General features: G+C 37.4%; 1 protein-coding gene across 1 annotated transcript in view; it reads right to left on the bottom strand.

Moving 5' to 3' along the window:
* ADGRL4 (adhesion G protein-coupled receptor L4) overlaps positions 1–15836 on the bottom strand; it is a 97797-nt gene extending 81961 nt beyond the window's left edge. Inside the window, exons 1-2 of the mRNA XM_036256627.1 lie at positions 15796–15836; positions 14113–14262 (exon numbers count right to left, since the gene is read on the bottom strand). Of these exons, the coding sequence (XP_036112520.1) occupies positions 14113–14262; positions 15796–15817 (172 nt within the window). The 5' untranslated portion in view covers positions 15818–15836. The remainder of the gene's footprint in view (positions 1–14112; positions 14263–15795) is intronic.
* Between the last annotated feature and the right edge of the window lie 572 nt (positions 15837–16408).

Below are 16408 nucleotides of genomic sequence, written 5' to 3'. Positions count from 1 at the left end.
CAATGGTATTTTCTCATACAGCTGACTAACAAATTATATAAGTATATTACAAATTCAAATCTTTGGGAACAGTTTGATGTTTGAAGGTTGGTAAAATAAATATGATGTAAAATCATATCTCAAAAAGACAGGAAGAAGAAATTATCTGAGATAATACATGAGAGCTTTTCAAACCATTTTTCCCACATCCTCCCAAATATGTAATCTTTTAATTAATTATAGCACTGCTAAATGGAGTGAAAATAATTTTTCTTAGAGCAAGGAAGTGGATAACTTTTGGGAAAAGTTAAAACACATTTGTAAAAATTAAGCACAACACCCTGAAAAAGCCTCAGTATAAGATTTTGGTTTTTTGTTTGTTTGTTTGTTTGATTCAACATTTCTCAAATTTGTATTATGAAAGAAAACTTTTTTTCCTCCAGCATAGTAACTTCCCAATATTCCAAGTAATCCCTCTTCCAATTACATATTTTCAGAAACATTCTAGATCTCCTCCCCACATGTTAAATAAATGATATTATTAAGCATACTCTTCCAAATGTATTTGATGATGAAACCCTTTTCCATCTGTGTGGTAAAAGAAGTGCTCAGTGGAATGCAGTTTGGGAACCACTTTTCTACAAGATTACAGTTTAACCTAAAATCTCAACACTCTCAAGGGGCATTCAGGCATGAAGACAAGAGAAAGACTTCCTTAATGCCAGAACTTAGGGAACACGCCATGCGTGACTCCACTTTTCATGGGAGGAAAATGCTGAGATGCACTCTCAGCAAACAGGAAAGAATCAAAATAAGCCAAATCATAGTAAATAAAAAGTCAGTAAGAAGAAGCTGTTGTAATAAAAGATCTAGAAGGAATGTTAAAAACTTGTTAGACAAGACATCAGAAAGGTCATCCTTTCCTGCCTATCCCCTGCACCAGGAGGCTGACCCCCCTCTCCCCAGACCACATTTATCCCCCAGGCTCCCTCGTGGAGTTCTGAGCAGGAGCCTGAAGGTTGGGAGGAGAGACAAGTTGGTGTATCCTTCCTGTTCCCTCCCTACTTTAATGCTCTCTCTGGCAGTGACAGGGTCCCCAGGCTCAGCTCTCACATGAACCTGTTCTCCAAGGTTCCAGCTTTCTGTGATTCCTCCCTTGTCCCAGCCGCTCTGGGATCGGGAATGGCTCTTGGTTATCGCTAGTCCCCGTGCCTCACCATCACCCTTCAATCTATCCATACTTCTATAAGTAGAACTTCATTAAAAAAAAAAAATTAAACAAAACATGTTTGTCTATGGAGACAATATTTTCTTGATAACCTTTAAAGTTATAGAGTGTAAAAATATTTCTTCCCAACTCATTCATGTGATCATTTATTCTATCTTAATCACATGTAGAGCTTTATAATAAAGTTTGTTTCAACCACAGTCCTTCACTTAATGCATATTAATTCAAAGAATAAAATAAAATATCATCTTCAATAGGTAACTGAGCATTAAGTACAGCTTCATGTAAACTGTACTTAAAAAGTTCAGTTCACTAGGAGTGATATATGTGAAACAGGTCTTTTCAATACCACATAGACTAAGTTTTTTTGCAAACAGAAAAAAAAACTGTCAGAGTACTAATTAGAAGTAAATACATAATTTTTCTAAATGCCTATAATTTCACACTTCCTAGGATATTTGTGCCAAAGGCATATTTGATATAGAAGATGCAGAAGAAAATAGCATAGTCAACAGAACTCCAAAGACTCTGAAGGTTGGGGCAAGAAGCCTCCGAAACAGAAGCCATTGTCACAAAGTATCAGTGCGTTATTGCTGCTGGTCCTGCCCTGGGACACACCACTTCCTAAGTCATGAAAGTGTTCAAAAGAATTCAATAATTAGGTGAATGAAAACTCAGTTTTTCAGAGTAGACCACTCAAAATAAGGTAGGAAAAAGGAGATAGTTTGGAGAAAACCAGTATGAAATATGATGCCAGGTGGTCAAGCAAATTTCCCATCTGGCTATAACGGACACTATTTACAGCAAATATTTGGAATGGGTCATATTTAAGGTAATCTTGCTGTATTAACCTTTAACCATGTATACAATTCTAACAAATCCGAGTGCTGAGACACTCAAGTGGATATCATCCACAATGTCTTAATAAATACAACACAGGCAAGGCACAAGAATGGGGCACCAACCCATCAGAACAACCACCCCAAAACAATCCATAACATTTTAAAAATTGTACCCAAGAAATTTTGGGAGGTTCCAAGGATACAATGGGAGAAGATTGGTCACTGTTCTCAAACAGTAGTCATTGACAGGATTCCCGAGGCACCACTGACGAGCTGGCAGACCCTACCAAAACTTACTCCGATATTATATATTAAAGCAAAAATTAAAGGGAAGTATGAGGAACATGAAAAAAACAAACAGCTTTCTTAACAGACAGAAATATGAAAGACCTTACAAAGAAAGTGACATGTGTATTGGGTTTTAGACAATGAGTCGGCTTATATTTCCAATATTGAACATGCCCAATTCTCCCCTGAACACACACACACACACACACACACACACACACACACGATTATCTTGTCTCATTTATTGAGCCTGCCACAAAGTACGTTGCTGCCTGGAGTTATACGTAATCTTCAGACTGGAGAGATTTGCCTACAGGTTTCTCACTGAGAGGACTGCTCCTCTGATCATTCCCACTCTCACCATCATTGCCTCATCACGCACACATAAACAAATCATCATTGAAGTCCTTTTGGAATTGCAGTGTAAGAAGAAGCTCTGTTTTGTAGCATTTTTGTTCCAGATGTTAGTTAAGTGGTAATTATAAAGTCACACAAATCACAATCCTCCTCCTCCAAAATAGATATGCACAGCATTCTATTTTAAGGGTGTGGGCCCAATCACGTGTAACGCGAATAAACCTCTCCAACAGGAGAACATGTATTTAAAAAATCCTTCTGGTTTATTTTTAATGGCTCAAATGACTCTGATCTAGTACTTCTCTTGCTGATCATATTATATTTAACATCTTACTTTTCAGCAGTGTGATTCAGGAGGGTTCACTGAAGACTGGTCCAGAAATTCCTTCTAAAGGAGGAAGTCACCAGAGAACACATGGAAAATAAGTTTCATTTATGTGTCAGCCTCTACTGATTTGTAGCATCTGCCTAGAGAAGAACATTGAGGTCACATCCTGGCTCAGCAGGAAAGAACGTCATGATGGGTCATGGTCTCAAGTAGGGAGAAGGAAACAGAAGGACTGAGGGAAGACATTGCCTGCATTGTTCATGCCAGCTCCAGAGATCAGAGTTAAAAACAATGGTATACACTTGGAAAGTGCCCTGAGTTTAGCGGCAAGAGACCGAAATCCATATCTCTTTCAAGTTCATGTTTCACATTGAGCCCCAAATCTAGGCTAGTTACCCAAAAACAGTAAATGAACAGGAAATGGACTATTATCTCACAATAACGGAATGAAAGATTTTAAAACTAAGTGATCCTAGTCCAATCAGCTTATTTTACAGAGAGACTGAAGCTTGAATGTTCTCTGTGATTTACCATGAGAATCCCAGTTGAACAGGCCTAGAATATAGCTAACAAGCTTGGAGATCTTGGCACAGTACAAGCAGAATTTATTATCAGAGAATCTAGTTCCCAGGGTATGGCATACCGAGATGGTTTCAAGTTAGAGGGCTGGGTCTCAGTTACTAGAATATAAGGATAAGAGAGAGATCCAATCATGGGAACCTGGAGGGTAACACTTCGGTCTAGAAATTATTTTATTTTCAGAGATTATGAGTTAATATCACAAGATTTCTAAACTGTAACCCCCTTCTTTAAGTTAGCCTTAGTCTCAAGAAAGGGATTAAATGCAGTATGGGTGAAATGAAAGTAGATGCATATAGAAATGAAGGCCCAAAGGATGGATAGCAACTCTTTCTGTAGTGGTCATCTGTTTCTCGGTTGCTTGGCATCTACTCACTCTCCTGCCGGTAACAGCCACCTACATGTCCTTATGAAGAACACTTTCTCTCACTCTGTCCCATGATTTGAGTCTAGGTTTTTACCCAGGCCTCCAGGAATGGAACAATCTGTATATCCCATTATTATTTAAGACGATGAATGTAGTAAACCACTGGAATATATAAATAAAAGTGACAGGTTATGAAATAAACTATCCTCCTCTTTTATGGTGAGGTATCAATAGGAATTCTCTAAACATAAGCTGAACCCTGGCCAGCTTTGCTCAGTGGTTAGAGCGTTGACCTGTGGTCCAGAGAGACCCGGGTTCGGTTCCCGCTAAGGGCATGTACCTTGGTTGCAGATTGTCCCAGGCCCTGGTTGGTCGTGCGAGTGGCAGCCACTCGATGTGTCCCTTTCACATCGATGTTTCTCTCTCTCTCTCATCCTTTCTCTCCCTCCCACTCTATCTGAACAAAAAATGGAAAAATGTCCTCGGGTGAGGATAAAAAAAAAAGTAATAAACATAAGCTGAGAATTAAGGAACAAATAGATTCTGTAGAATATAGACTGGGGCTCGGTTTGAAACAGAAACCTGAAAGATACAGATTTCCTCTCTTGCCTCTGAACTCAGGGCACTTTCCAGGGTACATGCTCTGCAGAACACATTCTGTAGAGGTAGAGTTGCTCTTTTCATTGAAGCCTCACATCTTTCTTAAGCTCTGAGAAATTGTCTTATGTCATTTTTTTTTATTTCCCCTGCTAAATGTTGTCTGATTCCTCCTTCCAAAAGACTTCTACTCGATGGATATTAGATTATCTGTGTTTGGTTCTCTGTTTCGGTTTTGCTTTCTTATTTTTCATCTTTGGTTTTTGTTTCTGCAATCCTGTGGACATTTTTTTTAGCTCTTCTATTACACAGTATCACCTCAATTTGGGCGTAATATTTATCAGAGGATAAATATATTTTATCAAAGAAAAACTATATTAGCTTGTTTGGTAGGAATGATCAAAGTATTATCAAGCGGGCGGCTCTGTTTATGGAGCATGTGGGTGCTTCCCCAGCCCCAGCCCCCAGGCTGATTTTCCTCCTCTCTCTTTCTCCGAGCTCCCAGAACCCTTGCTTTGCCTCTCTAACTTGTTTCCGAGCCCATTTCTTCCACAGCCCCCTTCTTCTACCTCTGTGACTTCCTAAATAAGCTTTCTCTTACAGTTTTAGAAAAAAAAAAAGTATTAGGAAGTAAATTTATAAAATCAGTTGGGGGCAACACACAACACAGGAGGCGACTGCTATGATAGTATCAGAGATAACATTACAATATTATAACCACAAAAGTTGTGAGTCAAAAACAAAACAAAGTTCTGGCTTCATCCAATGGGGCAGATTTTCTTCTGAAACAATGTGTTATTTCTGGCTACCACATACAGGCTCTACCCCATTTTAGTAACATTCCAATGTGAAAAACAACAAGCAAATCATGTAATTAAGGTCGGAAAACACATTGTTTACCTTGTTTCACCATTGAGATAAAGCATGGGAGGAATTTGGAAGAGGTCTGGATCCCGGTTTTAAAGAAAAATAAAAAAGAGATCACAAGGGGGTGAAATTCGATTGTTATAGATTATTTTTAAAAGGAATATTGAATCCCCTTGATGAGCTCAAGAACATTTGGACTAAGGCATCTTGGTGCACCTTCCACTGATGTGTTATAAAACAACTGTTCTCTGTAGCCCCTGTTTATATGTGACTATCCTTGTAGGAGGAGAAACCCAGGAATGAAGATTTTAACCTCAGTTTTCCAGTGATTTTTAAGTATGGGTTTGTTTACTGACAATTTTATCAGCTTATTGTCTTGATGACTCTTGCTACAAAAGGAGAGGAACAGGGAACAAAGGAAGTACCAGGAATTGAGCAACCCAGAGGTTCTAGGATTTGTCAAAGAGGAAAGTATTTTTGTAGTGTGAGAGAAATTATATACATAGAAACCTATTCTATATTTTGTTTGTTTCAGTGAAAAATTTTCTAGACTCTCTGTGAGGGTATAAATTGAACCTTTTCTCTCAACCCCTTTTCTCTCCTCCTAGAGTTACATTTTCCAGGTCATTGTTTTACTTATTCATCTTCGTGTTTGTATTATTGGCTTTTCTCCAATGACTAGTTATCCTTAAATGACCCACATGTTTATAATTAAATAACAATGTTTCTTACAGGTATTGGGTGCAGGCTTTGCCTGCCAGGATTATAACCTCTTTAGTGCAGAATTCAGAGCCTCCTGTAATACATGAATGTGCACCACAGTTTTCAGCCATGATTTTAAGTAGCACACATAGTGTATGCAGAAAAGTGGCATCAACTTCACACTCAAGAATTCCCTCCAGGAAGATGACAGCATTTCCTTCGGGAGTATTTTCCTGGCTTTAACTGGGAACAAACACCAGTGGGGAATAGGGAGCCCGATTGGTGTGGCCTTGGGAAAATAGTATCTCAACAAATTACCTAGATTTCCAAGCCCTTCTGGGAAGGGGACAGGGGACCATGTCCACGAGAGAAAGCCACCACCTTCCCTGCAGCCATCTCTGTACACCCTGACCCGACCTCTTCTTGTGGCAGTGGACTTGCCTTTGAAAAGTTCACTCAATGTGTAGTCTCCTCATGGCCCCACCCTGATTTCACTGGTTTTATTGCCAGGACACTGGGCAAGAAGGCAGTCAATAAACAGGAGCTAAGACATTGCACCTGATCAAGACACCGGAACTTGTAAACAGTGTAAACTTTCCTGCACTTATTCTGATAGTATCCTAGATGGGAACACCATGTAAGTTGTCCTTGTATCAATTGTTTTGATACCGTGTATTAGGAAAAAGAGATTTAAGGTGGGAGGAGTGGAACAAAAATAATTCTTTTTATCTCAGTGAGATTCCGTTTCCTTATTTACAGATGTACCTCACATTGTAATTTGAGGGTCATATGAGGCAATTTTTTAAATGTGATTTCTCTGGGAAATTTATTCAGTCTATAAATTGAGGGTCATACTAGCCCTCATAAGGATTAAATTCACCAATTCATGTAAAGTGCTTAGAATGGAGTCTTGCTCACAGAAAGCACTAAAATTCACCTTAATATACTTTAATATTATTATCTATTTTGTGAACAAGCTATAAATCTGATTACTTATTTAAGCATTAAAGAGACTAAATAAGGAAGAAGGGAAATAATGAGAAAATGCCTCATCAGAAGATTGATTCATTTGCTTCTTGAAACAACCAGGAATTGGCTATGAAGTTGACTGATGCCCTAGTCTGGGACTATAGAACCAGACCTTCCAGAACAAAGGAAATATCAAATCTGCCAAATAAACTTGGCAATCTTAAAATATTGACAAAAGAGTAGAGTGATGATAAAGCAGAAAAACTGAGATTCAGTGAGTTGCTTGGTGGTATTAAAGGTATAATCTCCATTATTCCTTTGCTTTTTCTACCATTATTTTTCTTGAGGATTGAAATGTATGAAAATTCCACATTTAAAGCACAATTTTTATTTAATTCAATTTTACTAGCAGCTCCTAGAGATATTGCTGAACAGAAAATAAACGATGGTACAACTGCCATGTTCATTTTGCAGGCAAAGTGAAATCTAATTCTAGAAAAACGATCTCCAATTTTTATTATGACTGATACTTTGTCATCAGCAGCACATATCATGGTAACTTAATGTTTTAGCCTGAAGTAAAAAAAAATGGTATACTTCACTTGAAAAAAATCAGTACTCTGAAAATGTCAAATCTGACAGTAAGTTTTATTTAGGGTTCTTTCACACAGAATTTTGAATAACTCTTTTTGATTGCTGAAATCACGACTCAGAAGCTATGTGTTCATTTTTGCTATTTTGGTTTAATTCTCTGTGCCATTGGTTATCTGATGTTACCTCTCTGATTCTAAATATGCAACAAGTCCATCTAGATGATACTTATTTAAAAGTGAGTAAAAAATAAATAAGACCACCCTGGCCAGTTTTGCTCAGCGGTTAGAGCATTGGTCTGCGGTGAAAAGAGACCCAGGTTCGGTTCCCGCTAAGGGCATGTACCTCGGATGCAGTTTGTCCCCGGCCCTGGTTGGGTTGTGTGGGTGGCAGCCACTCAATGTGTCCCTTTCACATCGATGTTTCTCTCTCTCTCTCTTTCTCTCTCTCTCCCTTCCACTCTATCTGAACAACAAAATGGAAAGGTGTCCTCAGGTGAGGATAAATAAATATATAAATAAGACCTACCTAAAATATTTTTCTTAACGTTTTATTATAGATTATTTGGCAAAATCCAAAATCATATTTTCATATTAACCTTTCTTTAAGATCTCAAGATATTTCTTAGTTTGTATCTCATTAATTGTCATAATTGTCCTATGAGATAAACATGGAACAGAAATGACTTAGAAAAACGATTCCTGTGCCCTGGCTGGTTTGGCTCAGCGGTTAGAGCATTGGCCTGCGGACCAGAGTCCCGGGTTCAGTTCCCTCTAAGTGCACGTATCTCGGTTGCAGTTTGTGTCCAGCTCCAGTTGGGGTCGTGTGGGTGGCAATCAGTTGATGCGTCTCTCTCATGTGGATGCTTTGCTTTCTCTCTTCCCCCTCCCTCCCCTCCCATCTATCTGAAGATAAATACAAAAACAAACAAACAAAAATGTCCTAGGGTGAAGATAAAAAAAAAAAGATTCCTGAAACAGTCTGCAAAAAGCACATGGTCAAGTCCGATCAGAAAAATTTTCAATTTTAAACTGTGGAGCTGATCAGCAAAACTTGAATGGCACGAGTCCTTGTTTTTTTCACCTTTAAAAAATAAAATACTACCTAAAGGAAGTTTTTATTATCGTTGATTGCTTTATTTTTCTCTTCCTATATGTTGAAGGAATTTGTAATCTTATGTAGTGGATATTTTTGACTTAGTTTCATCTAATTCTTCTGGTAGATTTTGTTCTCTCTCTGTGTAACCCTTCTTGTCAACAGACAAAAGAGGTCATATTTCTAGTGTTAAGGAAACGAACTTCTGAAATTGGAAAAGATGTTTTATTTATTTGGATGAAGTTCACAGAAATCATGTATCCTGAAATGTAAGCCTTAGGTTAATTTAGACAATAATTTCTTAATAAGTTATGTTTTCCATTCAGTACAAGAAATTCAAAGGAAATATGCACTTCACTTTAAACTAATCTGAAGCACAACAATGTAGAAGCACATCAAAATATTCCTTTTTCAAGTTTGTTTTAATTAGTATTTCTTTTTCTAAGAAGTTCGTCTGGAATATATAAAAATACATCTGTTTTGCAAGAAAAAACAAACAAACACAAACATTTGCTTCCTCAAAACTTATTACATATGAAGGAAGGTGTATGTGTAACGATATTGAGACATATATTCCAAATTCTTTAAATATTCTTTAAAAATCAAGACCCACATCCTTTTGAGGAGTGGAATAAGAACCAAAAGAGAGAAAAGGGAGAAAGGACGGAAGAGAGGAAGGAAGGAAAGGACCAAATGAGGAGGAAAAGAGAATGCTGGCCCAGACTGCTGCCACCCAAATTGTAATGCCACGAAAATGCAATCAACATAAAAGAACGTTACAGGTGAACTCCCTGAAAGCTGACGATGCTTGATGAGCTAACTTTGGTTATCAAACTATTTAATTTGCCAGGGCATGTCAAAACTAAGTTGAAAGACCATCTTTTTTGATAACAGAAATATATGATTGTTATGCTATGTAATTAGGGTACAATTTTCTAAATTTTCAAAACTATAATAGATTTCTAGTATGAAAGGGGTAGAATGAATATTCCAATTGTTAAATTAAGTAAATGATGTTGCCTCATCTTCAGTCCTTTTTTTTTTTTTTCAAAGTAATTATGATATTTTCTTGTATAAGAAAATGTTTGGTCTGTTCCCCAAAATGCACTGATATATTTTATGAAAATTTCCCTACACTATAATGGTTATTTTATAAAACATTTGCATTAGTAACTGTGTAATGCTTTATTTGTGAATAAGCTTATATGTACTTAGAACCTAGTTCAACATTGAACTGGGTTTAAGTTTGTTACTTTTAAAAGCTAAAGATATTAATTGTTTTTTGGATGTGTATTTATGAAGAACAGGTGGTATTTATAGGATGAAAAGAGTACAGTTATCTTTAACAAATAACAGCATATATACATCCAAATGAGAAGTAACAATTTGAAAGTTAGTACACTTGTCACAGTTATTATACTATTATAAATAAGGTGTTACAAGAAATTCCAAAACATTTAAAAAGTTTTAATAGTATCCTTGTTCTGTGTTATTCATGCAAAATATTTCACCTCAGATTAGTTTATAACCATACACCATTTTCTGAAAATCACTTTAGTAATTGGTTATCTACTCTACCCATCAGATTTAGCTAAAAGTTCCCTTAGCTCTTTCTGAAAATTAAATCTCTCAAAAATCTCCCTGTGATTGAGGACACATATATAACATCAAGGAGGGTTCTAATAAAGTTTTGAGTACTGGCAACACTTATTTGAGTGAGAAATGGGAGCTACTCATCAGTGCATGTGATTTGGACATGTTTGCTTTTAAAAGTCATTCACATAGTATATGTGGTGACTACACCTCATAAATGTCAAAGGTATATACATACTATATCTGTCATATAGGGGTAATATAGTATAGTTAAATATAAAATATCATGGAAATGTGATGCAAAGAAGAGTTAGAGTAATTTTTTTTTCTGTTTCACATTTCTGTTTTGGAAATGATCAAATAATCACTTTGTTAAATATTTAAAGCTGTAGTTATTATTTGTAGGACACAGTTTGGATAGTACATCTAATTATGGATGTGTATATAAATGACATCACACACAGACGTATCCATTTGTTATCCTTTTCCTCCATTCTGATGGCTGTTGGTTTGTCTGTTTCACTGAGCATCCTTTCATTACTAAAGAAGCAATTGTTACAGAAGCAACCACATGTCCTCAACACTTCGTTTCAGCCCAGGCAGAATCATGCTCATGTGCGATTTTAATTAATATTTTTCTCACATTCTGAATCCATAGGCTATTTCTCCATCTCGACTCTTAGATAACTATTGTGCCATTATTTTCTCTATTTTTACCAGTTTCATACTGTCTCTAGTTTATTATAATATTCTTACAGTTGAATTTTACAAGCATATATATGGTTAGTAGATGACAATGAAAAACTGCTCTTTAAACATAGAGTATGTCCCTGAATGCCAGCACCAAAACTTCATTATTTTCTGTGAAACACTTGTGATGTTGTTCATAACAGGCATGTCCCAAGCTAAGAAAAAGTTTTTATACCTGCAAGAAAGCTGGCAATTACATCTTTCTTGACCCTTCCTGTCTTCACCTGGGACAATTGTTTTTTTCCTCCCCATTCTGATTCCATGAAACTTCCAAGAATGTAGCCCCACAAAATGAGTTTATAAAGAACAGGGAGACTGTCTTTTCCACCTACCCTCACACCCACTCGTGCACTGCACTGCATCCTTCCCCTTGTACTGCTTCTCACTGGTCCCAGCTCAGTTTATTCCAAGTCAAGCAGCGTCATGTTTCAGACGTACACAAACATTCTTTCACCCTTCCAACTTTCCCTTCCACTTCGAGCACTTTCCTAATTACCTGGGGTAGATAGGAGGGATCACTTTCAAAAGTCTTTAAATATACCCCACAATTTTTACACAAACTTCTTTGTCTCATGTTTTATCCTCACATACCAACAGAAAAGTAAGAATGTAAATAAATTCCCATCAATACCTAAATGTAGTTATTAAAATAATAAATAAAATCCTATTAAAGTAATACTGTTCTACCAATTGGGTTTAAAAACCTGTCCCACATGATTATGTCCGGTGACTAGTAATATTTTGACATTTTTGGTAACCTGGAAAAGGTGGAGATCCCAGAGTTTGAATCTTAGCTTTATTGCTTTAGCCTGGGACACTGCAAAACTCTTAAACTTTCTGAGTCCCTGATTCTCTCAAATGCAAAACACTAGTATGGAGCTCAAGAGAACTAGTTATATTTAGTCATAAGGGTATTTGTAAATAAAAGGCAACATCTGTACCTTTTATTTTAAGAGCTTGATATAAAAATTACATATTGGGTAGAGTGACATAAAATATATGGAACTGTACAAGTATAAAGTACATACTATTGCCTTTAAAGGTTGGGTAAAATAGCCTTTTCTAGATTGACCGTCCCTTGCTAATCCGTTCTGACTCTAATGGACTCATCTTCTTAATACACACAATTTATCATGTGACTCAGCTACTTACTGCCTATCAATGACTCTTCTTTGTTAACAGAATAAAGTACATACCCTTGATATCCTGACAGTTCCCACTGACCCCTCAGTGAATACACCCTGTGATAAATACCCAGCATGAAATACTTGTAACTCTTTAACACATACCACACATGTTCAACTTCTAGGTCTTTGCTAAGTCTGATTCCTTTTGCCTGATTCTCTTTGATACTTTGTCAATTTTGATAAATTCTAGTTATTCTTTAATTCTCAGCTTAAATGTTATCACCATTTAGAATGCTTTCCTGAAATTGGTTGCACATCTCAAATTTACCTCTATTTGTACCTTTTATAATACCGCATTAAGTCATAAATACAGTTGTGTAACAGTCCCTAGATATATTAGAAATCAAGGTCAATTTCTTATTTATAATTTTAACCCAAGGGCATAATAGTGTATGTTAAACAGAGGCCTTATGGTCAAACATAGTCAGTAAGACTTGAAAAACTTTTTTCTCTTTCTCTTGTCTACACCCAATGTTGTTCTGTTGACCCAGTTAAAACTAGATTCTACTAAAAATGAAAAGTAAATAAAGATTGGGTGACATTTGAAAAAAGAGGAATGGTGGTGGCAAAGACCACAGATAAGAAATCACTTAAATTTGATTAGCAGATGGTGTTATGTTTATCAAGTCAGTGGCTAAATTATACCCTAGAAGGACCCTTTCTAGCATTCTTGTTTTGGGCTCTAGCCTAAAGTTCTATAAACAATATCCATTTTCCACAAAAGAATACATTTTCAAAATATCTATCTATCCGACTATATCTATCATCTATCTAATCTCTCTAATCTATCTATCTAATATATCTATCATCTATCTATATCTATCTATCATCTATCTATCTATCATCTATCTATCATCTATCTATCATCTATCTATCTATCATCTATCTGTCTATCTATCTATCTATCTATCTATCTATCTATCATCTATCTAATCCATCTGTCTATCTATCTGTCTATCTATCTGTCTATCTATCTATCTATCTATCTATCTATCTATCTATCTATCATCTATCTAATCCATCTGTCAATCTATCTATCTATCTATCTATCATCTATCTATCTATCTATCTATCTATCTATCTATCTATCTATCTATCATCTATCTAATCCATCTGTCTATCTGTCTATCTATCTATCTATCTATCTATCTATCTATCTATCTATCTATCTATTATCTATCTATCTATCTATCATCTATCTAATCCATCTGTCTATCTATCTATCTATCTATCTATCTATCTATCTATCATCTATCTAATCCATCTATCTATCTATCTATCATCTATCTATCTATCTATCTATCTATCTATCTATCTATCGATCTATCATCATCTATGATCATCTATTTATATCTCTCTCAACACCCAGGATAGCAGGAAAAAAACCTTAAATCACTTAACATTACCCTCAAATTTAGGTAATCAAATACTAAAGAAGGTGTTTGAGCACCATATTTAACAGAATAGACTGGACATCATGAACTCTTTGTGGCTCTGTTGTTTGCAACTTAGTTTTCCACCTTAAGTTCAAGAAAGTTTTTAATAGTCATTAAAAAGAAGAAGAAGAAAGAAAAAAAGACATACATGGAATCATCAAAAATATATGATCAAATATAAATTTTGACATGGGAAATTCAAATTTATTGATTAGTTAATGAAGCTTTAAAAAAAATCAATAGCATGGAATTAATAGCAACATGTAAAACAACTTAATTTATGGATAAGAGAAAACCAATCACATCAAAATTTAATCTCACAGTAAAATCCAAAAGGGGTAGTAATGACTGTTGTACCTTCACAGATTGTGACTCCGTTTCCTGAAAACCCCATGTTGCAATAACAGGCTTCAACCCCATTCCGCTCTTCACATTTTGCATTTGGAAGACAAGGCGTCTTGTTGCAATTTTGAGTGTAAGATCGATTCAACAAAGTGGAAAACCCCACTAAAGAAAAGAGGAAAATAAACCTTTGCATAAGGAAAAAGAAAACTTTCCCATTGTTGAGTTAGACTACAATAAATACAAATACTCTTTTTTTCTTTCTATTTAGATTACAAGTATTTCCCAAGGGAGCATTTCGCTAAAAACAGCAGAAGAACAAGTAAGCAAAAAGATTAGGGCTTTTTCTTTTTTTCTAGTCTCACTATTTATCAAATAAATCTCAACAAAACTAAAAAGTAACAATTCAGTTTAGCAAAGAAAACAGCATTACTAGATCCTTGGGCCACAGATCAGCCTTCCCCCTGAGGTGAGATACTTTTAAAGGTAACTGCTGATTGCAAAGCAATTCCCCCACTCTGGGATTGAGTCTGTACTGAAATCACAGTAAACTGAAGCTTTTTACATTCAAATCTGTGTTGTTTTAAGATAAAGAGCAACATTTTACATCCAGAAGGACAAATGCAATTATTATGTTTTAATATTCTAATAATCTTTTTTATTTTTAAATCCTCACCCGAGGACATTTTTTGCATTTATCTTCAGATAGAGCTGGAGGGAGAGGAGGTGGGGAGGAAAGGGAGAGAGAAACATCAATGTGAGAGAGACACCTGAGCAGTTGCCACCCACACAACCCACACCTGGCAGGGACAAACTGCAACCAAGGTACTTGCCCTTAGGGGAACCAAATCAGAGACTCTCAAGTCCGCAGGCCGATGCTCTAACCACTGAGCAAAACCGGCCAGGGCTTTTTTACATTTTCTCCTATTAGGGGAAATTAAAATTCAACATACTCGTTAAAGATTGATCTTCCGGAGATGAACACCACACAAACATGGCCAACAAAATGCAGCAACAAGACTTATTTTCGAGTTATTAAAAACAAAGTTGGAAATGATGGGCTTTCAGGGAAAAATAAGGAAAAGACATTCCTTTTTTAGTGTAGTCTAAGGTCTTCTTAAAACAAGCCCGCTTGGGGATGGACAGTTATGAATCATGCACATTTTCTGCACATTTTCTGTCACCTCAGATACATTGTGGTTACTAGTAACAAGAGATACTTAAACATTAGCTTCTCAAGCCCACATAGGGCTGAATCTATCGTCTAAACCACCGTTAACTCGCCTTCAAGGATGTGATTTGGTTTCCTGCTGCACAGCATCATAAAAATGGTATTTTAAATAAACCTAAAGTCTGGGCTGGCAGTCCCCTTAAAATGCTAGGACACCTCCCACAGATGTGAATAGTTTGGATTTTCCCAAGTTCCTTGGGACGGGGAGGGCTCAAATGAAAGGTCAAAGTCCGAGACTTTGGGGATTTGGGGATTTTGTCATTAGGCAGAAAAAAAAAAGGTCTCTGGGCCCTGATATCGAACTGCAGAGTTGAAAGACCAAGGAGGAAAACATCCCGAGAGCTGCGTCAATGCTCCTGGGAGACTTGGCCCTCTGCACTTGGCAAGTGACCTCCACTTGCCTACCGGCGACCGGCGACCGGTCCTCCAGCAGCCCCGGCGGGCGACCAGGGGCGCTGGGCACTCACCTAGGAGCGGGAGGAGTCTCATTGGCGGCCCTGGTGGTGGCGGCGGCGGGAGCGCGACTGGGTATTCGACGGTGTCCCGGGGACGGGACGGGGCTGGGCGGGCGCGGCAGGGTCCCGGCTCCGTCCCCAGTGACGCGCCGGCTTCCTCCGGACACTTTCCGGCCTCTTTTGTGTGAGTGTGAGTGTGTGTGTCAAGCCCTGAGTCTGCGGCCACGTCCGGCCCGGCTCCTTCCCCCGCCACTCTGACTTCATGCCCTGTCCCTTGCTACCAGGGTCAGCACTCTTGCAGATCCTTTGGGGGATCATTTCGCCCCCAGGTGCAGCGACCTGAGAGCCCTCCCGGACTCCAGGCCTGAGATCAATGGCCAGAGAACTTCGGAGACCCATGCAGTGTCCTGCCTCAGGGCATCCAGAACTGAAGAGGCCCGGGGGTCTTTCCTGAAGCCGAAATTTCAGGATATTTCGTACATTTATGGACTAATAAATTTACATTAAAACTATGGGCCAGAAAGTAGTCAGGAGCCCAGACCCCAAACAACGGGGCATTCACTCCCAGTATTCAATCCTCACCTTTGATGCTCAGAAAATAAGGATATTCTGTATCTCATCAGAG

The sequence above is a fragment of the Molossus molossus genome, unplaced genomic scaffold (assembly GCF_014108415.1).
Source record: "Molossus molossus isolate mMolMol1 unplaced genomic scaffold, mMolMol1.p scaffold_m16_p_12, whole genome shotgun sequence".
In the NCBI taxonomy this organism is placed as follows: Eukaryota; Metazoa; Chordata; class Mammalia; order Chiroptera; family Molossidae; genus Molossus; species Molossus molossus.
Note: the sequence above shows the minus strand (reverse complement) of the source record. Positions and strands in the feature narration are given on the sequence as shown.